The 26,422-nt window shown below is 47.6% G+C and overlaps 2 protein-coding genes and 1 long non-coding RNA gene across 9 annotated transcripts in view; 2 read left to right on the top strand and 1 right to left on the bottom strand.

Moving 5' to 3' along the window:
- Positions 1-1,829: 1,829 nt before the first annotated feature.
- On the bottom strand, positions 1,830-13,242 carry LOC114599127 (uncharacterized). Its single transcript, XR_003707252.2, has 3 exons — positions 12,812-13,242; positions 4,701-4,776; positions 1,830-3,418 (listed from the first exon to the last, which is right to left on the bottom strand). It is a non-coding gene; the product is annotated as an uncharacterized LOC114599127 (long non-coding RNA).
- ARTN (artemin) lies at positions 10,326-19,378 on the top strand. Of its 5 annotated transcripts, XM_077928807.1 has the most exons (6): positions 10,327-11,267; positions 11,366-11,517; positions 11,725-11,860; positions 16,099-16,193; positions 16,950-17,142; positions 17,476-19,378. In XM_077928807.1, exons 3-6 carry the CDS (start codon positions 11,737-11,739, stop codon positions 17,895-17,897), a joined length of 834 nt encoding a protein of 277 aa, XP_077784933.1. In that variant the 5' UTR covers positions 10,327-11,267; positions 11,366-11,517; positions 11,725-11,736; the 3' UTR covers positions 17,898-19,378. The 5 variants fall into 5 exon arrangements, with proteins under 5 accessions (XP_077784937.1, XP_077784933.1, XP_077784935.1 ...); XM_077928811.1 differs by lacking the exon at positions 16,099-16,193 and having other exon boundaries at positions 10,326-11,267; XM_077928809.1 differs by lacking the exon at positions 11,725-11,860 and having other exon boundaries at positions 10,328-11,267.
- A 2,057-nt stretch (positions 19,379-21,435) lies between these two features.
- IPO13 (importin 13) overlaps positions 21,436-26,422 on the top strand; it is a 41,926-nt gene continuing 36,939 nt past the window's right edge. The window contains exon 1 of one of the 3 annotated variants that reach the window (XM_028733747.2): positions 21,436-22,406. In XM_028733747.2, coding sequence (XP_028589580.1) covers positions 22,332-22,406 — 75 coding nt within the window. In that variant the 5' untranslated portion in view covers positions 21,436-22,331. Of the gene's footprint in view, positions 22,414-26,422 lie in introns of all 3 variants that reach the window. The other 2 variants (XM_028733749.2, XM_028733748.2) reach the window with 2 other exon arrangements.

Below are 26,422 nucleotides of genomic sequence, written 5' to 3'. Positions count from 1 at the left end.
CTTCCCACCGGAAGGTATCTACTTGCACTTTGACGTGCTTTCGAACTGCTAGGTTGGCAGGAGCTAGGACTGAGCAACGGGAGCTCACCCCGTCGCAGGGATTTGAACTGTCAACCTTCTGATCGGCAAGCGCTAGGCTCTGTGGTTTAGACCACAGCACCACCTGCATCCCTGTATCCACCCTTTACTGTTTGTTTAAAAGAATTCCCCTCACCCTTTCCCAATTATACAAGCTGGTGATGTGTGACATATGTTAATCAGCCTCCATTTCCCGTGGCTTCCTCTCTCACAACCCTGCCCTCCCTTCAGCTTACTGGTACGTTAAATTCTGTGTCTACGTATTCAAAAAAAACTGAAGAAAGGATGCGGTGGGGAGGGGGAATAGAAGGAACAACACAAAACACAGTGTTGATGGCAAATCACTTTTAACATTACAGACATTATAAAATAGGTGATTTGACATTTCTGCAGCCAGTGCCAACAGCAATGATATCTGTGGGAGGAACCAACATACTGAGGCCTAAACAACAAAGAGCCTTGTGGCATTTTGAACTAACAACCACCTAGAGACCCTCCTGTTGAGGCAGAAAGGCAGGACATGAATGCTGTTAATAAATAGACAGCTAAAGTCTTGGAGAAAGTCCTTTTCCAGTCTTGAGAGGCACAGAATATCTTTCTTTGTTAAGGGCTACCTGTCTACCAGTGTTGCCTGAGTGGTCTGCTTTGTGATGTGAATGGTAATGAAAGGAACATAGCATATTTCCTTAGCTGGGCCTGGGAACTTAAAGGAAAACCCCCCACTATTTTTGCTTCCAAGAAAAATGCCAGCTACTGCTGATATCACACAGAAAGTCCCTGAAAGGGACAAGGAATGGGTTCTGGTTATTAGAAATTAACTCTGCTGAAGTTCAGACACCTTTTCCTCCAGCAAATCGCCTAAGAGAATACAACTTTTAAACGATTTGAAATTGTGAACTGCCTGAATGTTATTTCTGAATTACCCGTTTTCCCCTATAACTGTACATTTTAAATCTGACTGTCTATTAAAAGACCTGCTTTAATGAGGGAAGATTAGATTCAAGCCATTACTTCAAGATCACAGTTCCAGCAGTTCTAGAATGGCTCCTGATGCTCCTGTCAGAATGACTCATCAAAACAAACAAACCCACTCCAGCGACATTAACAGAGTTATAAGATAGGCTTTAATACAAGATCTATAAAATAAGCCACAGAAGAACTCAGTATTTGAACAAACTAAGCACGTGTGGGGGGAAATAAACTACGTTGCAAGCATTTTCAGAATCTGTTAATTGTTTTGGGCCAAAGTAAGTTGTTGAGGTTGGTTGTTGTTTTTTTATAAGAATGCAGAGAGGACCTTTTAATGCAAATTGCATATCACGTACTGTCAGGAATCGATGTTCTTCATCTAGGTCCCTAGGTACAACCCTATATATTATATATTGACTCAAAAGAATGTCCTAATAATGTGGTGTGGCACCTCAAGTGTTGGACTAGGTAGGACATGAGAGAGCAGTGTTTGAATTCTCATTCAGTCATGAAGCTTACTGGCTGACCTTGGGCCAGCCACAGTCTTTCAGCCTAACCTACTTAACAGGATTGCTGTGAGGATAAACTGGAGTGTGTGTACCACCTTGAGCTCCTTGGAGAAAATGTGGGATATAAATTTAAATAAATATGTTCAATGATGTTTACTCTGTAGTGTGTTTTGGATTGCAACTTTAGAGTATTGTATTTTGAGTTTTTCTTTGACTTACTTAACAAAGTTTGTGCACTCCAGCATTGGTGAGGAACACACAGTCTAGAGGGAATATTATTATGATTATAATTTATTAGGAAATGTCAGGACAATATTGCAGGGGAGGAAATAGTCTTGATGGGGTTCGCCCAGCTCGTTACACATTTAACAAGGCTGCAGTTGGCACTCCTGCTGTTATGCTACAGAAGGAAATCTCATTAAAGACCTTTAACTCCTGAAAAGATTTTTTTTAAAAGAAACATGTTTTTTTAAAACAACAACAACTTTAAAAGTACCACCAGGGGGTGGGGAAGAGTGGTGCTTGTCACCAGTGACATCACTGACATTAACCAAAAAGTGCTTCTGACATGCCAGAACCACATTCCACACCAAGCATGCTGCTGCAATTGACATGCTGTCTGGAAGAAGAAACACTTTCCTTTCTTTTTTTCTTTACCAGCAACAACAAGAAAAGCTATTTATTGCTGGGAAAATGTTATTTCCCCGCAAAACAAGTGATAATTTGGCCGACATTTCAGAATGATTCCCAAATCCTAGACACACTAACTGAAAAAGAGCAGCACATTCCTAGCATAGAATGTAATAAAACCTACCAGAATGTTAAAAAGACCCTAGAACGTTCTCTGACCAGGCGAGGGGCAGAAGATGGTTTCAAAATTGATACTATAGCCCAGCCTTTACCATCCTAGTGCCCTCCAGATGCTTTGAACCACGTTGTCCATCAGATGCAAGATAAATGATACAGTATATTCTGTCCTCACTGTTCTTTCCCTTTTCTCTAGAACCTTTAGCAATTTCGCTGCAACTCAACCCTCATATTAGCGGTGATTGAGGAAAGGATGAAGAGCATTTATGCTGATGACATGATTTGCATGTTAACTAATCCACTGGACACCTCACCAATGCTAAAATCAGAATTAGGTCAGTTTGGAAAAATGGCAGGCCTTAAAACCAATCTCAATAAATCATAGATCATGTACCACAATATAGGCCCAATGGAGCAAATTAAGCTTCAGCAAATACCTATTCCACATTGTAGGACTAATTTTTAGGGGTAAAAAGCCCATATAAATTGAATAAATTATACATTTTAAATTATACTCTTACAAAAAGTTAGGAGCCTTGGGTTGATGGGATAAACTACATCTTTCAACTTCATAACTGTGTTTATTCAAATGATGATAATACCTAAAATTTTATATCCTTCCCAATTGCTTCCAATTTGACTTCCACCCAATTGACTCAAGAAATGGTAAATGATACTTTAAAAGTTTGTGTTTGTGTAAAAAAAATAAAAAATGGTCCAGGCTGGCTATTATTATTATTTTTTACAAGAAATCAAGGGAGTGGATAAGGGCTACCACACCTAGCCTTATCTCACGATGCATTCCAACGATGTCAATGTAATTTTATCATCACTAAAACAAATAAGAAATGGATTGACCTCAAAGGCTAAATGATATAAAATAAAATATGGGTACTCCTGAATTTCCAAAACAATTTTAGATAAAATACAGCAACCCATATACAAAGAACACAATATGGAAAAGGTGGCAGCGATGTCTATCTCCTCTGTGTTCACCTTTAATATCACTTGGCTTTCACACCCAAGTCCAAGATCCAGCTCCATGAAATCTCATCCTATTATGGAAGAAAAAACATTTATTTAGACTTTGTAGTTTTTATGCTAATGATAAACAAATATCCAAAGAACAACTAACAATAAATACAGGTGACTTGGGACTCTACTGGTTACAATAAATACAGTTCTCCCACTTATTTAGCAGATAATGTTTTAATTGCACAAGCCACCAGACCGTTAACTAAATTTGAATTTATACTCTTAAACCAAGGGCATGTAGGAAGAGTCTTGATCTCTACCATGTATGAATTATTACACAACTACCGGCCAATTAGTTGGCCTGGAAACTGCATAGGAGAGAGACCCTAATTTCAGCACTGAAGACTATGTGGAATGGTATTTGCTCAAGTAAACCCTTCAAGTCAATATCTGCTTATATCCAAGAATACTCTTTGAAAGTACAATATTACATAGATGGCACCAAACTCCTGTTCAGATCTCACACATAAACTCTCAACCTTCCCAGTTCTGTTGGAGGAGAGTGTGTTCAAAAGGGAACTTTTTCCCCTTTATGGTGGGAATGTCCATGAAAGAGATATTTGCAGAAATGTCAAACATATTTAAGTTTCAGATTCAAGCAACCTCACACATTTATTTATTTATTAAATATGTGGGATAATAATATGAAGCTGTTTCCTTCAAAAGAGCTATTACTTGGATGCTGGCAGCTGCCAGAATTTCTGCAACACAAAAATGGAAGACATTAAAGTTGGCTCTTGCATTATGGTACAAAGATTTGCAGACTGGTGATCGCTGAAAAAATAACCCACAAACTTTGTGTAATTAAAGGCAAAGATTCTGCAGAGCACTTATATGCAATATGCTGGGACTTTACCAATAATGTACAAGATTCTTTAGGTAAAGGTAAAGGGACCCCTGACCATTAGGTCCAGTCGTGACCGACTCTGGGGTTGTGGCGCTCATCTCGCTTTATTGGCCGAGGGAGCCGGCGTACAGCTTCCGGGTCATGTGGTCAGCATGACTAAGCCACTTCTGGCAAACCAGAGCAGCACACGGAAACGCCGTTTACCTTCCCGCCGGAGCGGTACCTATTTATCTACTTGCACTTTGACTTGCTTTTGAACTGCTAGGTTGGCAGAAGCATGGAACAAGCAACGGGAGCTCACCCCGTTGTGGGGATTCGAACCGCCGACCTTTGATTGGCAAGTCCTAGGCTCTGTGGTTTAACCTACAGCGCCACCCGCGTTCTGCACATAAAAAGAAATCTGGAACTTCATGATTAGAATATATTGTAAAATGAATGTATCGGATTATACTTACTCATCTTACATATGTATGCATCTCTCCTGTGACTTTCCAGGTTTCCAGCCTGAAGTCAGTTGCTCTTTATTGTTACCTGCAAAAGAAAAAGTATAATAAGAATAATAAAAACTTCCATCAAATCGGGTGGAAGTTGTCATCTAACACCTCTGGAAGCCACCAAGTTGGCAAAGGCTGCTATAGTTGTACCTCAACCAATCTCCTCTAAAACTATTCTAGAAAAATATTAGAATTTCTATTCTGGCAAGGAGGACAACTGATCCCCACAAACAAGATTTTTCCTGTGCTACAGTATTTTAAGGAACAAATATGCTTTTGATGCTGTATAGGCCAAGTGGCACCTGTCATGGTTTAACTCTTTACTCTTTCCCTGTACCCTAAGTAGATTCCATTATCCTACCCCACTTTTTAAAATAAAATATGTTTACTGTTTTCAAAAACTAAGTAGGAGGAGGTGTTACATTTGCAATTGGTATTGTTCACCCCAATCTCCAAACGGCAAGAGACTTACCCAATGTTTACCCAGGTTTCCAGTTTCAGGAAAGAAGCTCAGGTTGCACATATATACAGCCTGAGCATAGGATGGGCATAGAAGGGCTCGCAGCATAAACACACCAACTGATCTTGCCTCCTCATTAGGTTCCCAGGGGGATCCCAAAGCCACAGCTTTTGAGTCCAGCACAGACCAAGCCTCTGTGTCTCCAGCTTCCAGCGTTAGCCAAAACTATCTCACTCACAGCCCCTCTTGGCCTACTGTTTTCAATCCTAGGATGATGCGGCATCCAGTCAGGTGAGGTGGGAAAAGACCCACCCATTTGTCTCTATGACAACAGGACTCACTCTTTAAGATGCTGGTGATGAACATTTAGTGGAGCTAACAAAGGAACTGGTTTAACTGGTTCAACAGATTTCATCTTACATATTCTAACCCAGAGGAAGGCAACCTAAGGCCTGGGGGCCGGATGCGGCCCAATCGCCTTCTCAATCCAGCCCGTGGACAGTCCGTGAATCAGTGTTTTTACATGAGAAGAATGTGCCCTTTTATTTAAAATGCATCTCTGGATTATTTGTGGGGCATAGGAATTCGTTCATTCCTCCCCCCCCCCCCAATATAGTCCGGCCCACCACATGGTCTGAGGGACGGTGGACTGGCCCATGGCTGAAAAAGGTTGCTGACCCCTGTTCTAACCCCACAGATACAAGATCTCGGGCCTGGAAGGGACCCATGGATATAATCCAGACCGCCCGCCCCCCATTCTATACAGTTTACTTACAATGTAAGTACAGAGAATGAAAAATTGTGCAAGAACATTTTCTTTATATTAACTTAGAACATCTGTCCAGTATCTGAAGCCTATGTCCAACTATTTCATTTCCAGAAGTAAGAAAACAATAAAATACGTAATTTGACCCATGTGTTTTCCCTTTAGCGGCTTTTACTTGGTTGGTTAGGGGGTTTTTTGGCCAAGGGAATGTTGCACACTTTGCTCTACCCATGGTCCAATCATGTTACTTCTCTGTGTTAATTCTTAGGTTATACTTGCATGGCTGCCACTATCACAAATAGCAGAATTCTTTGTATAGCAAGTTTTTGTTTTGTCCATCCAATAATGTACAGCTTTAGTGTACAATATATCTGTTGACCTTTTATAGTAAAACTTTTAACCAAAAACTATTAACCGTTCCACAGGTCCACCTCATGTGGAAAAATTATCCCAATTAGGGCCTTTGTCGCCAGCATTGTGGACTGGTTGTACTGCTTAGTTTTGGCTTAGTGGAAGGCAGTGGGTGATTTTAAATGTGTCTGCTCCAACTGTGAAAATAGAGTTAAATGGTTAACACCGCTACACTTGAGGCTTTTTTGAGATGAGACTTTTATTTCTTCAGAAGGTCAAGCTAGCTGATTGCAAGCAATTTGCTTCATTTTATTTATAGTCCATCTTATCTCATGGGGTCAGGGCAGGAAACAATCATTTTATCAAAAAATGACAGGCATATCCCCATCCTTGAAGGCATAGGAAATTGATACAAATGGCTTAGGGCTGTTGGGGGGGGGGGGTTGGCAGAAAATAATACTACTAATAATAATTTGAACACTAATATGCTTCAAGGTGTCAATAAAAGCTAACCCCATCTCACCTGCTCACACCCACTTATAGCAGGGTGTCAGCAGCAGTTTATAGATAGATAGAGATAGAGATAGAGATAGAGATAGAGATATAGGCTTAAGGCATATCTAATATCTATATATCTATATATATATATATATAACACTACATGCACTGCTGTTACCTTGGTCCCTGACATGTCCCTGACAGCCTGCAACAGAGAAGATCATCCAAGATTTAGCACAGACCATAAATTCTGCAGTCAACCAGCTTTCTGTTCCAAAAACAGTGAGAAATATACCTTCTTCTTTAAATAGCTCTTGCATCCACTTTTGGGTTTCACTGTAATCAGACTCAGGCAGTCTTTACCATCTGTATATGTGTTATTTATCAAGAGGGTTTCTTCCCAGCCTCTCCATTTCTAGACCCCACAAGGCAGCTTATGGCAAACTGATTTAAAAATACATAGCAACAACAAACCAACGCTGATATTAAAACGGAGCAAAAATGGCAGCAGAGCCCCACAAAAAGCATATAGTTCAAAAACACCTAAAATTGCGGTGCTGATAAAAGCGAACATAAAAGACTCCGTTACGCTACATTCCTAAATCCAGACAAAGGTCATCTGATGTGTGGTATAAGTGCTGCTCTGCTCTCAGAGAAGTACTTGTGAGGCAGTATTCATGCCACCGAGGGTCCCCAGGTATGTCCATGGAAAGCTTATATGAAGAGAACTGTGGTATCAGACAAAAGGCCCATTTTGTCCAACACTGAGTTCTCAAAGTGGCCAGCCAGATGTGTATAAAAAGACTGCAAGTAGGACTTGAGTGCCAAAACCACATTTTCCCCAACAACTGGTATTCAGTTGCATACTGCCTCCGACAGTGAAGGTACAACATAGGATGGTTAGTATCCATTGACAGCCTTATCCCCTGTGCATTTGTCTAATCCTCTTTTAAAGCCATCTAAGTTGGTGACCACCCCAACACCTTGTGGGAGCAAATGCCATAGTTTCACTAGACAGTGTGGGGAGAGGTACTTCCTTTCATCTGTTCTGAATTTCCCAACATTCATTGGATGCCCCCTTCCCTTTTGATTTCAATTGTTATGCTTTCTCATTTACAAAGTACCTACGTTTTTAATAAACTCTGCACAGATTAAAAACATGGCAGTCCCTGCTCGCAGGCTTACAATCTAAAAGGCAGGACCCAAAAAGGGGTGGGGGGAAGGGGTGGGGTAGAAAGAGCAAAACAAATATCTCTGGCACCAGTTATTGTTCTTATATTTCCCAGTTGCAACACATCAAGTGAGGGGGTGGGGTTGGCACTGCTCCTTGCTGGGGCCAGGATTCAAATCTCCTCCTCCCTAAAAACCCAGTTTGTCAAGGATCTTGGGTCCACACTAGTAGATTTAGCACGACACCCTGGTTGGGTCTAAGGCTGGTGCTGTCTCTAAAGCGTTATCCCACTGAGACTGCTTTGAGCAGGGCAGTTTTAGCAATAGGTTTACTTGACACTATAATGCTTATTAAGATCACTGCACAGCAAGTGTAAGTAAGGGAGGAGTGGCTGGCTACACTTTAACGAAACGGAGCTGTCATACAGGATAATCCTAACCGATTTAAGCAAATGTGCTCAGGGGTAAGACCCTATGTAGCTAAGAGTAAATAATGCTTGGCCTATATATAGCTGGCCCAGGGCAGGAGGTGGGGGAAGGGCCAGGTGCAGAGGCATCCCCCAGGCCCATTCTCTGGCCAGCAGTGGAAACCACTAATGAGCGTGCAGTTCCTCTCTGGAGCAAAGAATTATTATATAAGCCCAGAGAGATTGGGTTGGCAATTTATCAAGCGATCCCAGTTTAGATCCTGTGCCAACAGCAAGCGCCCCATTTGGCTCACTCCATTGGAATAGCTAATTAGAGGCAAGAGAGAGCAGCTGAGGGCAAGTGCAGCCAGCAGAGAAACGGTGCAAAGGGGCTTACGATGTACAGCAGCGGCAGCAGGCAGGGAAGGGGACGGGATGTGAGAACTGGATGCAAGCTGGTGCCCTTGAGAGCTGCCTGGTGCCAGGGGAGCCGGGAAGGCGCAGGGAACACATTCCCTTCCCAGGCCTCCAAGGGGTAGGGTGCTTGGGGACCTGGGGTGGTGGTTCTGCTGAGCTATCTCAGTCCCTCCGCTGAGGTCCGGAGAAGAACATAAGAGTTGGAGGTAAGAACTGGGCTGTCTGCCCACAAACAGATTAGCAAGGTATACCCTCGGCAGCTATGTGGGAGTTAATCCATGATCCACTTGGCGTGGGGAGGGGGTTCGTGGGACATGTGAGCAACGCCAGTGGTGATTTCCAGAAAAGATCCAGGCTTCTCCTTGCAGCTCCTTGCAGCCGGCAAGGACGGACTGTGGTTCAGCAGCAGAGCCGAAGATCCCTCATCTAGCCCCCAGCATCTCCAGATATTGCTGAGGAAGGTCAATACTGGAGAACTGCTGCGTAGACCAGCCTTTCCAAACCATCAGCCCAAGCTGAAGCAGCCAAGCTGGGCAGGACTCATGGGGTGGTGGTGGATGATAGCAAGCTAGGTGGACCAATGATCTGACTTGGACTAAAGCAGCCTTTTATGTTTTGAATGAGGAAGTGTTAATCAGAGTAACTGAGTCTTCCAAAGGTGCATATGAAAACCAGTGTGCCATATCTGCTTACATTTGTGTCGAGTCCCCAACAGGGCCGTCTTAAGCATATCTGGCGCCGTGGTGCAAAGCTCCCTCTGGTGCCCCCCGCCCCCGTTTCCCAGAGTTTTTCAGGGAGGATGGAGCTGCTGGCGGGGCTAGAGGAGGCAGGCAGCGACTGGAGGGTGGCTCCTCCGGTGGGGAAGAGGTGGAGAATGGACGTGGCACCTCCCGGCTCAGCTGGCTGCTTCATGCCACAGTGGCCACGGCAGACGGAGGTGGGCGAGGGCGGCAAGCTGATGCCAGGAGGTACCGCTTCCAGCCTCCGCCTCTTCACTGGCGCCCTCCAGAACTTGGCGCCCCGGTGCCCCACGCCACTAGCCTCTATGGGTAAGACGCCCCTGGTCCCCAGCAAAAGCAGAGTGGCCACAGGCACCAGTCTAGCTTAAGGAGAGAGGGGAGTTGCATGTGCACTTGAATAGCTGGGGAAAGGGGGCGTGCTTGTTACACTAGGTGGTGCCTTGCCTCTATTCCATGGAATCAGAAAAAGGAAGACTTTCCAGTGTGGCTTAGTTGCTCTCCAACAAGACCACTGTACCCCATAACCCAGAATCTCCCAGGCCCCTAGCACATGCTCCTGGGCAGCAGTGCCTTCAGGCCAGGATCTGGGGGCAGAAGTCAAGGGTCCCATGCAGCAAAATGATGAAGGACCCCCAATGCATGACTTTATAAGTGAGCAAAGTCATACAAATTATTACTATCTAAGGATGATGGGGCGGGGGATAGAAGACAGTCAAATCCAGAGTGACTGCTACTGAGCACCTGGAAGTAGGGACTCGGGGAGCTTGATGAGACAAGAGCAGAACTTGGCAGAACAGCACTGTGCGTCTGCCATTCTGTCCAGAGAAAGGCAGCTGCGATTCAGCTACTGGGGTCAGGGATCAGCACTGCCAAGCCGCTGCTGAGACACCAGCACCGCACTGGCATGGACTACAGACCAGTTCCTACTGTGGCACAACATCCTTGAGAAGTTTGGGTGGGCAAGGACTGCTCTGTACCTCCCCTAGCAGTGGATGTAAGGAGCAACTGCCACGGCTTCCAGCCACTCACCTGCTCTCTCCTGCCCTGGGCAGCTCTGCCTGCGGGTGATGCGGCAGTAAGGACTGCCCAGCTTGAGAGTGCAAGCAAACGTCATGCCCAATACTGTGCCACCACGAGGGAGGATGCAGGTGAGAGTGAGTATGTGGGTGGCCCACGTTTTGCATGAGCAGCTGCCTCTGCTCACCTGCACCCTCCCTGATGCACTTCCCTGAGAGAGAGAGCGCAAGCCGGCAGAAGCAGCACCTCACTCTGGCTCTCCTTGGACCCAATCCTCTCCACCATGTTGTCCAGAGAGCGAAAGTGCCCGCAGCCTCAAATCCCCCCACTGAATGGTGGCAGCGAGGACCAGGAGGCAGAGAAGTGCCCCATGACCGTCGCCAGGGCGCCAGCTGCCCGAGGGCCCCAGGGGCCTCCGCGCCGGTCCCAGGGGCGGCGCCTGCGCCGTCTGCTCGGCTTGGCGGCCGGGGTGGGGTGCGGCGAGGTCCCACCCGTGGCTCTTTCTCTTGTCTCTCGGGCGAGCCCCGCCCTGGGGATCAGGTGACAGCGGAGGCTGGAATTTGACACCAGACTCTGCCAGCCGCGGAGATGGAGCCGGTGCTTTTCTTCCAGCCAGAGGCCGCCTGTCCCGGAGCCCGGCCGGCCGTAGGTCCGCTTCCCGAGGGCCGAACGCCCCGCCGGCTCCCTGCCTCGCCGTGTGCGGTGAGTCCGGCCCGGCGTGGAGGGGGGTCCCGGGATCGGGGCTGCCCTGTCGACTCCGGCCCGGACGCCAGCCGCTCTAACCCGATCTTTCCCCGCAGGGGGGCGCTGAGCCCACCGGGCACCTGCCGGCCATGCAGGCGACGTGAACGTCGGGCGCCCGAGGGAGCGATCCCGGCGGGGCCGGGCTATGGCCCCCGGGGCCGGGTGAGCGCAGGAGCCGCCGAGGAGCCGCCGCCGCCGCCGCCGGGAGGTAAGGAGGGGGGCTGGCGAGCTCGTGGTCCTCGCGGGGAAAGGGCTGTGGGTGTGCGCAGTTCTGTCCCAGAGCGGGGAGAGGCGAAATCTCTGGCCGTCGGGAAGAGGGAAGGGGCGCGGGGGCCCTCCTCTTTGCTCCCTCCCCGGTGTAGGTATTCCTCGTGGCTCTGACCAGGCCGCCGGTGACCGTGTGTCTCCCGTGCAGGGAGCGGATTCGATGCCCTGGAAGGGCCGGTACCCGAGGGCAGAGGGAGGCGCTTCCCGGCCCGGATCCTCGGAGCATGGTCCCCGGAGAGCCGCGCGCAGCAGGAGGCGCCCGATCTGCCGAGACGGAGCGCGCGGTGAGTGCGGCGGGCGGGAAAGCGCGAGCGCAGCGCCCCCTAGACTGGGGCGGGGAGGAGAGAGCGGGGCAAATGCGCGGCGCGGGGGGGGGGGGCGGGTGGAGAAGCGAGACTCTGGAGCGGAGCAAGTAGCTCGGAAGGGGAGCGGGTGCTTGTCGCGGCAGGGCTGCTTCTCCGCCGCCGACTCGGGTAACTCTTGGCGGACTTCGAGCGCCTTCGTTCTCCAGAGGGCCGCTTGCTCGGAGTCGGACCGCTCGCTCGCTCGCTCGCTCGCTCTCTCGGTTCCCCGCACCCCACAGCTCAGGTCTGCCTCGTGGCTCCAGTCTTAAGTTTTCCAGGCAGCTCCTCTGGAGAGAATCGATGGTTGGGTGTGTTGTATGTGTGTGTGAAAGAGACAGAGAAAGACAAGAGAGCCGGATGCAGGGTGTCTCTTTGCCTTTTCCCAGGCGGTCCACGGTCCTCTTCTCTTCTAGAATTTCTCTGGCATTTCTCTGCGTTTCCTCCAGTCCAAGAGTGGCTAACCTTGGGCCCTCCAAATATTACTGGACTACAACTAACATCATTCCTGACCATTGGTAATGTTGGATGGGACTGAGGAGTCATAGAATCACAAAATCGTAGGGTTGCAAGGGACCTCCAGGGTAATCTAGTCCAACCCCCTGCAATGCAGGAATCCTGCTCATGGTACCTGGGTGGACTTGACCCATCAAAACAGCCAGATGCACTGACCCTACAGAGCCTAACAACTTCTAGCGAGCTCTCTCGGGCTGTTAGACCAGGCCTATCAGGAAGGACCTCTCTGGCTTCCTCAGGCACATCCAGAAGATATTTCCACCAGCATTCAAAGGAGAGAGAGAGAGAAGAATTTGACACAGTTTCTACATCATCAAAACTTGAGAAACTCAGCGCTTCCACCTCAGTCACTGAGCCTACAATGCTATGCAAACTTACCTGAGAGCAGTGGGACTTACGTCTGAGTAAACTTGCCGAGGATTGCACAGCAGGTCTGTTTTCCACTCCCCATCACCACCGGTGTCAGGCGGCCCACTCTTCTTTTCTGCTGTGGTTCCGATCCTGGCGTGACTTCTCTGTTGCTTCCTCGCAGATATAATTCCTGCTGTTTTTGGTTACTGTGGAATGTGGCGTCAGGTTGCGAGTCCTGCATTAGCTTGCTTGCTCACTTAGTCTTTTGACTGTGTTTGTTGTAGACACCAGGGACATGTTGGGCTGCTCCGGTGGCTGAGTGTCCAGAGATGAGGCTCCAGAACTGATACTTTGGCATGCTGTTCCAGCCACAAGGGGTCCAGGATAGCATATGCATGGATGCTTTACAAAGTGAGCAGGATGTTCAGAGTTGTGGGGGTGGAGGAGCAGGAGAAGGAGCGGGGTGTATATTGGCTGCTCATCAGCTTCAAGGAAGACTTTGCTGCCAACATCTCTTTGTTTTGGAAAGTAAACATAAATCTTCAAACCAGCTTCCTTCAAAAACTCCTGCAGCTCTGCAGCGGAGTGCCTTAGAGTCACCACTTCATCTTGTTATGACAGTTCGAGGCACCAGAAAGATAATATTCTGTTCTCCCCGCCCATACTAACCCATTCCTTTCTTACTAGCCATTGTTTTGTATATTTCCCTAATTACCCACAAATAGACTATGTGGTCCTATGTGCTCTGACTGCCTATTTGGCTCTCCCAGAACCTGTTCCAAACACTCCTCCCTGATTTGCGAAATGCAGCACAAGCAGCCCTTCATTTCTTAATCGAAACAGCTGCATGACAGGGGAAGATGCTGTTTTGATAATGCCCTCGCCCCTGTGTGCTGCTAGGTGGCACATACCAGGCAGGAGTCTTCAGGAATACATTTCAAAGGATTTGTGTCATCCTCCTGATGCAGCTTCTGAATTCATTTTGCAGCCAGCAGTCAATGGATAAGCCTCCCCTCCCCTCCATTCTTCTCAGTCCTCTTGGGTTTCCCTGGGAATTGAAGTTGGTTCCCCACCCCCATAATTTTGATCCAGGTCTGTGGAAGACTTGCATTAATGCACATGAGTCAAATTCAGGCCTCTGCATCAGAGGAGGCATGGCTTTTCCACCCAAAGGTCTTGGGAAAGCGGAAAGATGTCTTTGAAGCTTCCAGAGTTGTTGCTGGAAGCTGATGACTCCCAGAAGCTCTGCAATCAGTGTGGTTATTACTCTATGCTGGGTCTGGCAAGATATGGAGGCAGATTTCCACTGGGCCTCAATGTCTGCATGGCTGGGGGCTCTGCATACTAGGTATGATTGCCTGGATGGCAGAGAATAAACAGAAGTCTGAATGCTGAAGATCAGTAGTATCTATTAGGATGTGCTTGGAGATTGGACCCAGAGGATATAATTTCCACATTTCACAGGTTGATCTTCAGAAGTTATTCTTTTCTGTACAAAAAATAGGACCTCCCCGCCTTCCAGGACAGACATGGATATTCTGTGCAGGGCTTAAAGATAGAGATGTATCTGTTTCAGTGGAAGGCTCATAGACTATAGAATTGTAGTGTTGGGAGGGGCCAAAAGGGTCCTCTAGTCCAGGGGTAGGCAACCTAAGGCCCATCGGCCACAAGCAGCCCACGGGGGTCGTTTAACCGGCCCACGAGCCACGCCCTAACTGAGCCGCCCGCTAGGCGAGTCCCCATGCACTGTACTAAACCAGCGCGCTTCCGCGGTGCTGGAAATCACGTCTGCGCATGCTCAGACGCTGGAAATTGCGGCCGCGCAAATGCGACCCGGCCCGCAGAGGGATCTCCGCTGGAGTGAACCGGCCCAGGCGAGGTAAACCTTGCCAACCCCTGCTCTAGTCCAACCCCGTGATGCAGGAATTCTTTCCCCAATGTGAGGTTTGAACCCATGGCCCTGAGATTCAGAGTCTCCTGCTCTACCGGCTGAGCTATCCCAGGAAGCCTGTCTTTCTCGCAGCTACTCGTACTGCTGCGTCTTTTAATCATTTTGGAACTCTCTGTTTCCCAGTCTGGGGAATCAGGGCTAGGTTCTCCCTCTTAGCCACTGAGATGAGATAAAAGGTTCCCCTCTGTGTGTGTGGTATGGGCAGTGTAAAAAACGCAGCAAAACTCTGGTTCTCTGTTGCCACCTTGTGGGAATCTAATAAAGTGCACATCTCTGCAAACTTCAGTAGATTTCCCAGATGTTCCCTCATGCAGGAGATGAATCCTGTCTGGTCAGGTCAGATTGATGCCAGTTGAAGGTAGTCTAATATCAAAGCTAGCTATTTAAGGTGGTGGCAACTTCAGATGGAAGGATAATCAAGAACCAAAAGGGGTTACCTTTGCATCCAGCCTCTACACAAGGGCTCAGCTGTGTTTTATTTTCTGGGGAACCGCTCTCTGTAGTTTCAGGGCAGAAAGTAGTGTAGGGGCAGACTGTCCCTTTGATAATATCTGGTGCTTCACTCAGTGCGTTAGCTCTAACAATGAGCTTACAATCTAAAATTTTACACTGGAGTGAAACTTTCTGCAGTTGTGGGACAGGTGTGCTCATATCTCACAAATCATAGCAGTGGCATAATAAAGTACCCATGTTGGAAGCACTTACTCTTCCACGTGAGCCTTTCCTGGTTGCATGCCTGGTGGCAGCCCTTACAAACCCCAAGCCATTTGTGTGCATGTCACCGTAAACATGAACTAGCACAAAACCTTCAGAAATTATCAAGCTAGGTCTCATCAGAGTTGGAACCGGCCAGGAACCTCTTTTGTCCCAGTCCTGGGTAGGTGCCTGATCTCTCCACGGTACCCCTCTAGAGATGATGATCTTTAAATCACAAGGAACTGCAACACTCATGCCTGTTTTATTTATTTCAGCACCAGCATCCCAAGATAGTTGCTTGCTGTGGATATTCGTGGTCTTAGCTGATGCTAAGGAAATTGCTTGTTTTAATTTTTCACTGGCCAAGATACATTATTGGGACAGAGCCATGGGAATGTCTCATAGCCCAACCCTGTTCCTGTTACAGACTCATACCAGATCCTAAACTGCAAACTTTCGGGTCAACTATCTCTTGCAAGGGTCATCTGAACTGCTTTTATTTAGCTGAACTGACTCACTTATCCAGAGAGGCTTGCAGTGCAGGAAGGAGAAGTGTAGATCTAGACAAGGGTGATGTCTGGGCCACAGTAAGGCTGAAGGTGTAGAAATTAGGCTATCCAATTAGGAAAGAAAGGTCCGGTTCCTGAACTGTGTCTTTGTGTTGCAGGTAGGATGGAGTGGAGAGTGGAGGGGCCAAGGCACAGATCGGACAGATCTCCCTCTGCCTACAGGAGTTTGCCTGTCCAACAAGAGCGATACAGGGTGAGTTAGCCTCGCCAGAGGGTGTTTTCAACACAGGAGCAGGAGCCTCAGAAGCAATGGGTAGGTAGAAAGGCCCTTGTCTGCAGGAGGATCCCAGCTCTCCCAATGTATGAGAGATGGAATGGCTCCTTGGTACATCACTTGCCTTGGGTTTCCAGTGCGTGAATCTGGTTCTTTGCTGCTCTCTGTTAGCCTAGCCCAGTGTTTCTCAAACTTGGGTCTCTAGCTGTGGTTGGACTACAACTCCCATCATCCCAAGTTAGCAGAACCAGTGGTCAGGGATGATGGGAGTTGTAGTCCAACAACAGCTAGCGACCCAAGTTTGAGAAACACTGGCCTCTCCCCTTGTGGGAACCTAGTCTTGGAGGGCCGCATTGTACATAGCAGTTTTCTTACATAGGTTTAATTTTTATGTAGGCCAAAGCTTCTCCACTGCTCATGTGAACTTGCATATGTCTTCTTTGCTGCATGCATCTATAGCTGTAGCTTCTCACTTGGCATGCATGTGATGAAATGGATTCCTGGGCACCTTTATCTTTTCACATAATGGTGCAATTATGGCACATATACGTGGCCAGCATGTGTTTTCCAGCACAGAAGTGACACCCACATTAGAAGGTGAAGGAGCCTCGAGACTCCAGCACAACACATTGCCTCCTCATCGCACCTTCCTCTGTAGGACAGCCCTGCTGCATTCTCTGTGCCCTTGTTTCCATGAGGTGTGCTTACTGAGGTGTGCCATTATCTCTTTCGTAGGAGCGGGGTTTGTGGGGTGCAATCACCCTGCTATCATTGTTTGCTGGTGCAGTCATGGCAACCCCGCAGACCTGGCACAACAACCAGACATTGGGAGCTGCCTCTGATGGAAGCATGGGCACTGCCAGCCCTGCCTCTCTGGAGGAAAATAGCAGGGAAGCATCGTCACTGGGCACATGGAGCCATTGGCACGGTAGGAACCTGGCATGTCTCATGGGGAAGTGGGTGAGAGTCTGGGGTAGTGAGGATCTGAACTTTTCCCAGTTGGATCCTCACCCACACAGTGGTCCCCAGCTTCCTTTGTCTCAGGCACTGCTGTGATGCTTTGCCTCTCTTTAAATCATTTACCCACCCACCCATGCCCATTGAAACAGGCAGTCCATTTGCAGAGGAAATGGAAATAGGTATATTTCTGCCTGTTATCTTTTGGGCAGATTGAGCCCCATGCCCTTTTCCTTGATTCCCGGTGCCTAACATTCTCCCCATGTCCTCCTTTCCGCTCACCCCTCTTCTTTTTTTCCTTCAGGGGGAAACGTGACCATAGACAGGCTGAGCTCTTCGGAACTGCTCAGGGCTGAGCGCTCCCCAGCCAGCTCCAGCAAGGCCAAGAAAGGATCCAAGAAAGCCGGTCGCAGCAAAAACAGCCGCTTCTGCCGCCTGCACAGCCGGCTGGTGAAGGTGCGGGACCTTGGGCTGGGCTTCGAGTCGGAGGAGATTGTGCGGTTCAAGTACTGCAGTGGGTCATGCCAGCGAGCCCGCACCAACTATGACCTGGCCTTGAGTAGCCTGCTACAGCAACGCACCATCGTGCCTGGGCCTCATGACCACCCTTCCTCCCACCCCTGCTGCCGCCCCACCCGGTATGAGGACTTCTCCTTTATGAATGTGCGCAATGCCTGGCAGACTGTGGACCATGTCTCAGCAGCAGAGTGTGGCTGCGTGGGCTGAGGGGGCTGCCTACTCCGAGCTCGCAGTTTGTCACTGAGTCTGCAGCCGTGCCTAGGGCCTTGCTCCATTGGTGGGGCATGAGACGCGGAGAGACACGGTCTGTGGTGGGGCTTTCCAGGTCAGGCAGAAGCAGCACATGGACAATAAGCAGGAGGAGAGCATGATGGCCATGGCTCGAAGGTGCCTAGGCCTTCATCTCCACATCTGTGGAACATTTTCATAGGGTACTTTCCTCACAGCAGCAAGATGGTGAGATGGAGGCCAGCCAAGCCTTTGAGGGCTGCAAACCCACACTGGGAGGAATTCTCCCCTTTAGGGTTTGGTCCGTCAACTGTGTCGTGCATTTGCTCACCCATCAAGTTGCACCCTCCAGTGGAGAAGCAGCACTGGGATTTCCCATACCTTTACTCAAGGGATGAAGGATAGGGATGTAGCCTGAAAGACCTGTGGTGCAAATGGGTAGGTTCTTGAGCATCACTCCTTACCACTTTGTCAGGCAGTGGAAAGAATTGGCTGCTCGCTCAGGTCACCTGGCCCTGTCAATTGCAAGGCTGATGTTCTCTCCCACTTTAAGCCCCCAAACCTTTCCCTGAGCAACTTGGTTTGCTCCATCAGGGAACAGATGTAGTTGAACACGAAGGACAGAGTCACAATGCTTAGCAGCAGCTTCAGGGTCAACCTATAACTGGTGAGCTTGTGCTCTGACGGTCCAGCGATTGCTACTGCTGTCAGTCTTGTGCTGGGATGTTCGGCACAGTTGTTGAGGACTGAATGGAGCACCTTCCTGGTTTTGTACTAAGATGGTGGTAATTCTTAGAGTCTTTGACCTGGTTTGGGGAGCTTCTCCTGGTGAGAACAAGCCCTTGGCAGATGGGAGGCTGGTGGCTGGACCTTGTGGAGATCGAGAAGCACAGCTGATGGAAGTCTTATGTTTCCACAGCGTAATTAAGGCATCTATTGCTATAGAAAATGGTCTTATCCTATAAAACCAATGATGGTGTTAACATCCTGGTTTGCAACATTCCCTAACACACCAGCAGCAGCTTGGAGTTTGGCCACTACAGTTGCCAGGCCAACACTGGAAGCAGCAATAGCCCCTGCCAATCCCTGAGTCAGCCATCACTTGGTGCCAGCAGGGTGGGGAACTCTCTGTCCTAGAAGTGACACTTTCTGAACAAAGTTATTTATTCTCTAACTTATTTATTTATTTGTTTGAACCCCACCCTACCCACCCAGTGGCACCTATTTATGATGCTGAGAGTCGGGCCTGGTGTACCATTGAAAACGGGTGCTGATGTTATGTCCCGGCCTGTGAACAGCGGTTCCTACTCCCTTTTCCCTTCTTGGCCTGATCAAAGGCATTTCCTCTTTTTCCTTTCCTGATTTTTATATTCTCTACCCTTTATTTGCATTTGAATAAACTCTATTTTTGTACAGCAGCAACTTCCTGTAGCAATAAAGCCTGTTAAGGCAGTGAGAAATTGGCTTCGTGTGTATCTGTGTAGGAGGGGGGGAAACAACAAATATGCAAACCAGCTTAATTCATAAATATAGTTTCTGAAGCAAGTGTGGGCGCAGACAAGCATTTGACTATGTGCCTTGTCATCTCAAAGTTTATCACCCATGTGCCAAACCTCTTGTTTATTTATACGTGCTTGGTTGAAAGTGAGTTAAAAGGCCAGCAGATTGAACTCTGGCCAGCAGTGCCTAGGAGAATTTACTAAGAGCTGCTTCCTTTCTAGGTAAAAACCTGCAAATCCTGGGAGTCCTCTCACCTCAGTTTCAGGGTAAAAAGAGGGTTTTGTGCAACAAATGTTAAGTAACTTTGTGAAAAGTATTACAGACTAGTCCATCTTAACATGGCAGTTGACGTTCCTTTATTCAAAACTGGATCCACTGACATACAGTGCTGGTAAATGGTTACCAGATAGTATAAAAATAAGCTCTAGAAACCTCTGGAATGCTTAGAATATGTTATTTTATTCATTTCTAACAACAGCACAGGTGGTAAAGGATAGATTGTGCTGCTGACCTTCTCCAATTTGAGCCAAGGTTAAGCTAGCATCTATCAACACATTCCTGAAAGGAAAAAGGGAGTTCTGTTGGAGTGACTTTTCCACACTGAAAACAAAAATTCTGAAAAGTAAGACCCCATTAAAACTAGAGACAACATGGCTACTCCTCCATTTGGTAGAAAATACAATGTCTTTTATGATACCCCTAGTGCATGATGCATGCATATTTATTGTTGGATAAACATTGTACAAGTCACATCTCCAACACTGGTCAGAACAATCTGAGATGTTTTCAAACTTAGCAGGTAGTAAATATCAGTGGTAAGCTATTTTATTTATTAATTAAAATATTTACAACCTGCCGTCTACACCAATCATTAAAAATAACAAATCCAACTACCGATCAGGATTGGATAAACAAATAATAAAGAATCTTTAAACACAAGTGATGGTAATAACAAATTAGGCACGCATAACTGCATGTACTCCAGCAGTTAGTTATGCAAACACGTTTCACACATTACTAAATCCTGGACTAGTGCCTACCACACAAGTAGCTTAAGCAGTGTTTATACTGGCGCCTGTTGTGCAGTGTTTACTTAGAAGTTAGTCCTGGTGACTTACTCTGTCGAAGAGTGTAGGAGTGCATCTGTAAAGTAGCTGCCCCCCCTTTCTGCCCAGGTTCATAAAGACACCTAGTTTTGTTTTTTATGTTGCTGGGACTGGTGTGGTCTTAGGGCTTGGTTGTTTGTTGTTTAAATGTTTAACCAGGGCTGAGGAACCTCAGGGATGGGGGCTGATTGTAGCTCTCCAAATTGTCTTTCCGGCCCTGAGACCTCTTAGGCCGCATCCTTCACTGACTGGCCTATGGCCTTTCAGGGGCCCCTCGACAATGGATCAAAATAATATTGACTTGGTCTTTAAAGAAAATTACAAAAAATATATTAGGAGATAATTTGTGAGCCCCCCCCCCCCAATATTTCAACTGCCATGGGGCCTCCACAGGGTTTAATCCAGCATTGTCACTGACCCTGCTCTGTGCCCCCTTCAGCTTTTTTATCTGACCAGAACATGTCATTGAACTATAAAAAGTAGCCCACTACGCAGAGGTGAGTCACATCCGATGCTCTGCCTTCTTTTACACCTGACCCCACCCACCAATGCCACTTGAAAGGTTGTCTACCGGGATTGGGAGTGTTTGTGTAACTTACTTTGAGTGATTTATGGGTTACCTAAGCGTTTCCATAACATTCTATTTTATACCAGCTGCAAATCTGCTGCTGCTACGAGGTACCTGGACCAGCCACTTCCAACTTCGTCCGCCCCAGTCTCGCAGAATCCCACTGCTTAGCTGAGATTCACTAAATTTTTTTCGCCACCAGGGGGTGCAGTAGGCAGAGACTCGCCACACTGCAAGAACTACAACTCCCATGAGCACCCTCGGCCAATGTATCTCTCGCTTCCGGAGCTGGGAACTACAACTCCCATGATCCTTCCGCCACAAGCTTGGTCCTCAGTGGGAAGCGGCTGTTCTTGGCGCCTGACTGGAAGCGAGCGAGCGAGCGAGCTGGCAAGAGGGCTTTTGGCGTGGACAACCCGGCAGCGCGTGAGGCCCTCCCTCCCTCCGCTCTCACTGGGTGCCCCACTGGGTGCCCGGCCCAACTGCCAGTCAATTAGTCCGACTGAGTGGCCAGGGAGGCGTCTCGGCGGCGGTGGCGGCAGCAGCGGTTGCCGCTTCAGGCAGATAGAGGGACCCTCCTCGGGGGGCGTTGAGCGGGAGGGGCCGGGCGAGTACGAGACCGGCAGACGCCCTTCTGTCTGTCTGTCTGTCTGTCTGTCTGTGGCGGGTGATAGGCAGGCACCTCCTCCGCCATTAAGGGCAGAAGGACAGATTCCCCGCTTCCCCAGGAAATTTGCGTCAGTTTATCAAGCCTTTTCTGTGCTCCCTCCCTCCCAATAATCCCACTCAAGGCGGGGCGCAGATAGTCCGTGCGCTTTACCGGGGCGGAGGCAGGTAGCTTCCATTCACTCTGAATCTTGTTGGGAACAGGCGGGAGATTCTCCCCTTATTTCCCTGCTGAGAGTCCCGTCCCCCCACATCGCCCTGTGGGGGGCAGCTAGGCATGTATCCCTCTTGCAGAGAAGAATATTGGGAAATAATCCGGCAGCCCCCACCCCTTTTTTTAAAAAAAACCCTCCCATTGACAGGCTGAACACACGTAGCACTCCCCTTTCCTTCGGGCGAGACACAGGCAGAGAGAATTGCCCTTTCTCTCTCGGTTGGGGGGCTGCTCTTCTCTTCTTTCTCCCGTCCTTCCACCCCAAGATGCTGCTGCCGCCGCTGTCGCCGCCGCCGCCTACCCCCCTGTAGCTGAGCCCCAGTGCAGGGCGAGGCTCAGACCGTCGGCGTGCCGGCGCCATGGAGCGCCGAGGGGAGGCTGCCGCCGCTGCCCTCCCGCAGACCCTGGACTTCACCGTGGAGAACGTGGAGAAGGTGAGAGGTGGGCAAGAGGGGCCGCTTTAGGGTACCTGTGTTGTGGTTGCGGGGTGGCTTGGGTGGAAGTGCCTTATCCTACACCCCGGTTAATTTCCGTGCACGGGATTAGGAGCTTTCAATGTGCTCAGGCTTTCAGTGTACATTTGTCTCAGGCAATGCTGTCTTGAGTTCCAGTAGTTTTGTACTTCACCTATTAGGTGGGCATAGCTGCTCCCATCTTGATCTTCTTCAGGGGATTGAGAGTGCCCTTGGCATGTTATTGGTCTCTGACATTGGCTTCACGGTTTAGTTTGCACTACTGTAGCCTCTGAATCCCATTGAGTCGCGCACACACACTCACTTTGGAGTGGCAGTAATATTGGTCCTTACGTTATGATCTGGGAACCTTTCCTCTGCTTACCTCCTTCTGAGAGCGTATCATGATGAGCCTGGCAGGGGGGGTGACACTACTGCTGCTGGCTTGAGGGGGCATTTGCAGAAGTGATGCTCTGCCCTGACAGCATACCCAGGGGGCATCCTGTTACTCATTGAATCCTTAGCATGTCATAGTCATGGCATTTTGGGCTTTCTCCTTTAGCTTCACTCTTCAGGAGATACCCTGTAGTTGTAGAAAGCAAAGTGGCCTTTAGAAACACACCTGGAAGATGAACTGTTGTCTGGTGACTGCTTTATTCTTTTGGCAGTTGTGTAATCACCTGCCTCTGTTCTCTTTTAGATGTTGGTATAAATGTTCCCTAATTCACAGGAGTTATTTAAATGGTATTGTAATACTGGCTATGACTCCTGGCATCTCCATGTAAAAGGTTCTGATGGCAGGTGATGGGAAAGACCTCTGTCTCAGACCCTGGAGAGCTCCTTCCACTTAGAATAGTCTGTCCTAGTATAAGGCAGCTTCCTATATTTACATGAATTTTGTAATGAGAGTAACCTTTTATATTGAGGGCCTCATTTCCTTAGCAGTCGTTTGCCGGGGACTGCATGCTGATCATGGGTGGGGCTGCCACCAGCTTTCCTTTCTCTTTTCTGCCACTCCTTACTTCTCTCTCTCTCTTTCTCTCCCTCTCTCCTCCTTCTCCTCCTCCTCCCTGACCAGCAGGCTGGGGGCAGGGGGAGATCACTCTTGCCATAGATGGCTTGCTGAGGGTTTTTAAAAATTGGTTAGCAGGTGGCCCACCTCTGCTATAGGCATACCACAACTTCACTGGCAAATATGCTAGACTAGAGTGAGTGCCACCACTTGGTTCAAGGCTAAAGAGGATCTTACCTATGTAATTGTTCCACATTCCTTCACTGTAATGCTTTTGCAACTATTTCTCAAAATTCTTTGTGGTGGCCTTGTGGAAGGCAGGCTGCTAATTAAAATACAATTGTGCTTCAGATTTATACAATGTATTTTTGAAAGATCAGAAACAACCATATACTGTAGACAAGTATTTTTGTCCCCATGTTGCAGATTGAATGTTGAAGCTGATGAATAGTAGCTTATTCAAGACTATCTAGTGAGTTTATGTGTGGATTGAAGAGGGACTTCCCAGTCAAAGCTCACACTCATAGTCACTACGGTATATTGCAGCAAAACAGCTCTTTATCTGTATCCAGGTAAACTATCCCTATCTCTGGACTGTGATGTGCTGTATAATGGACAGCACAGACTGTGATGTGCTGTATAATGGACAGCACAAGGAGAAGCAAGAAGAATGGATGCTGTGGTACTAGTTACTGAAAGGGCACCATATTTCTTGAGGCTCCATCTTAAGTTGTGGGGCAGTCTGTGTTATGATAATAGTGAAGATTTCACTTTGCCAAGTGATTGGTTTCTTAACTGTTGCTGCCTGTTTGTAAGAATAAAATTCTACACTTACAAGATAGAAAAGCATGAGCTTGGAGCTGTTTTTGAGAGGTTGTTAAGGAATGATACTTAGAAATATCTATAGCTATGTGTTTTTGGAGATTTCACTCAAGTGTAAGTAGAACTCCAATCTGCTCCCGTTTCCCACATTGGGCATATGTATAATTCATTATAATTGATTATGATGAATATAATTTATCTTTAAATGAAAAGGAACATTTCTAGCCTCCAAGTTTTTGAAGGTGGGCTTGAAAATGTGTGAACAATATCTGATGAAATATTGAAAGCCAAGGATACCTTGTAAGTTTCCTAGGGGCCACGGAACTGGAGCTCTGTGGCCTGCATAGCTCCATGTCTAGGAAAAGCAGAAAAAGTGCACTCACTTTGAATAAGTTATACATACTGCAGAAATTTTCTTTTCCTGGTTGAAACTGGGATACTTTGGCCTGAAAGAAATTAAAAGGCAGTTTAGGGTTAGTCCTGAACAGTTTATTTTTCTCCCTTTCTGATGAGTAAAGTTCTGCAGGATGGAAATTGTTATTTCTGTTAAACAACACACATCTTCCATTGTGGCTTTGTAGAGTGCTCTGTTGTGGACCTGTCACTATTCAGGCAGCTTTAACCTGCCTTTGCTGCCCACTGGAGCAGCCACTCCCTATTGCACCCTGAATTCTGTCATTCTGCTCGTGTTAAATTGTCACACAGGTTCCAGGCAGCTCACTAGTAGGGATTATGACATTTAGCCCTCTTCCTAGCAAAGCCCAGATAGTGACAACTCACCAAGGTATATCTTTAGCTGGATATGGAACCTGACTTGCTTCCCTTTCTTTGTTTATTAGATCCATATCCAGGAATGGCAGACTCCTAGTCCAAGGCTTTAGGCCATGATGTTAAAAACCTCCCACTTTCACAGTGCATATGGAATAAGGGTTTGTGCTTTCTGCAAAGTTATATAGCAGCACTAGCTTTTGTGGCCTAATCTGTTACTGGGTAATGCTGCTTTATAATTCCCTCTGGAAGGAACGCACAGGCAGCTTCTTTGTGCGAGCTGACAATAGAGCAAATGTTGACATCAAGAAAGGTCAGTACACCCCAGGTGGTGATTAGCTCAGCAAGTGCTGGGGTAGAAGTTGGAGCCATCAGGGGTGTGCCAGAATGGCTCCCACACTGGCTGGGAAGGGCTGTAGCAAGCTCTCAAAGATGCTTCGCCTCCCCCCCGTCTGTCTCAAACCTTCTTTGCTTCGCTGCCTAGCACTGCTTGCATCAAGCTTTCCCGTAAGATACAACTGTTATGCTATAACAGTGGAGATTGGTTGGCTGACAGAGGAGGAAGGGTGTAAGCAGGCGATTGTGCCATAATAGTCTGTATTTAGTGCCAGTTTATGCTGCAGGAAGCATTGACTATTGGGGTCAAGATACAGGTTTTTTAGTAGGGTCAAATCTACCATGCATTTGCCTCATCAGCCCAAGGCTCTTTTTTTTTTTGCTGCAAGTGACAGAAAGTGGTACTTTGCCAGGGTAGATTCAGACTGCTTTCTTAAACACGTGGGGTTTTTTTTGTAATAACAATCCTCTCTGGTCTTGAGGCTGCCTCTTCATGGCAGGTGCCACAGATCCAGGGAGTCAGCATCTAGCCAAACCAATATGCTCATGCTCCAGTTCCAGAAGTGACTGAGTAGGCTAACCAGCTTTTTCAGGAGCTCATAGATTTGGTTTGTAGTTATCACTGTAGCAGACATTTAGACCAAAGTAGTTAATGACATCTGGCTGTCACAGGCAGGGGTTGAACTAATACTAGGTACTTCTTTCATATTCAGTGCAGAGCTACCCAACCTCACACATTAGTTTATGAATGAAGAAGCTTAATTGGTTCTGAATGTTTGAATTATCCAGTTCAAAACTTCAGTGAGCAGGGGAAGCTTGGGAAAAGCAACACAAAGAAAAAGGAAGTTAAAATAGTTATACCAATTAAAGTGCAGCTTAGATTTTAACCTTAAGGAACAAGGCATTATATATTTATGGTACAGTGTTCAAAACATTGGGGGTTTTTTTGTGTGTGTGGGTTTTTTTGGAAAGATCTTTCTTACTCTTAGCCAGAGAGCAAACCAGGTGGCTTTTCTGTTTCTTAGCCTAGACAAGCTAGTTTTTCACACAGGAGTACAGA

This window comes from Podarcis muralis, chromosome 5 (assembly GCF_964188315.1).
Source record: "Podarcis muralis chromosome 5, rPodMur119.hap1.1, whole genome shotgun sequence".
In the NCBI taxonomy this organism is placed as follows: Eukaryota; Metazoa; Chordata; class Lepidosauria; order Squamata; family Lacertidae; genus Podarcis; species Podarcis muralis.
The sequence above is the reverse complement of the archived record's forward strand: the minus strand, read 5'-3'. Positions and strand labels throughout refer to the sequence as shown.

Excerpts from the sequence above, each read along its gene's own strand:
- ARTN (XM_077928807.1), top strand. The coding sequence starts at position 11,737 with ATGCCCTGGAAGGGCCGGTACCCGAGGGCAGAGGGAGGCGCTTCCCGG. Across the intron at positions 16,194-16,949 it reads TCCAACAAGAGCGATACAGG|GAGCGGGGTTTGTGGGGTGC; the intron begins GTGAGTTAGCCT and ends TCTCTTTCGTAG. Across the intron at positions 17,143-17,475 it reads CACATGGAGCCATTGGCACG|GGGGAAACGTGACCATAGAC; the intron begins GTAGGAACCTGG and ends TTTTTCCTTCAG.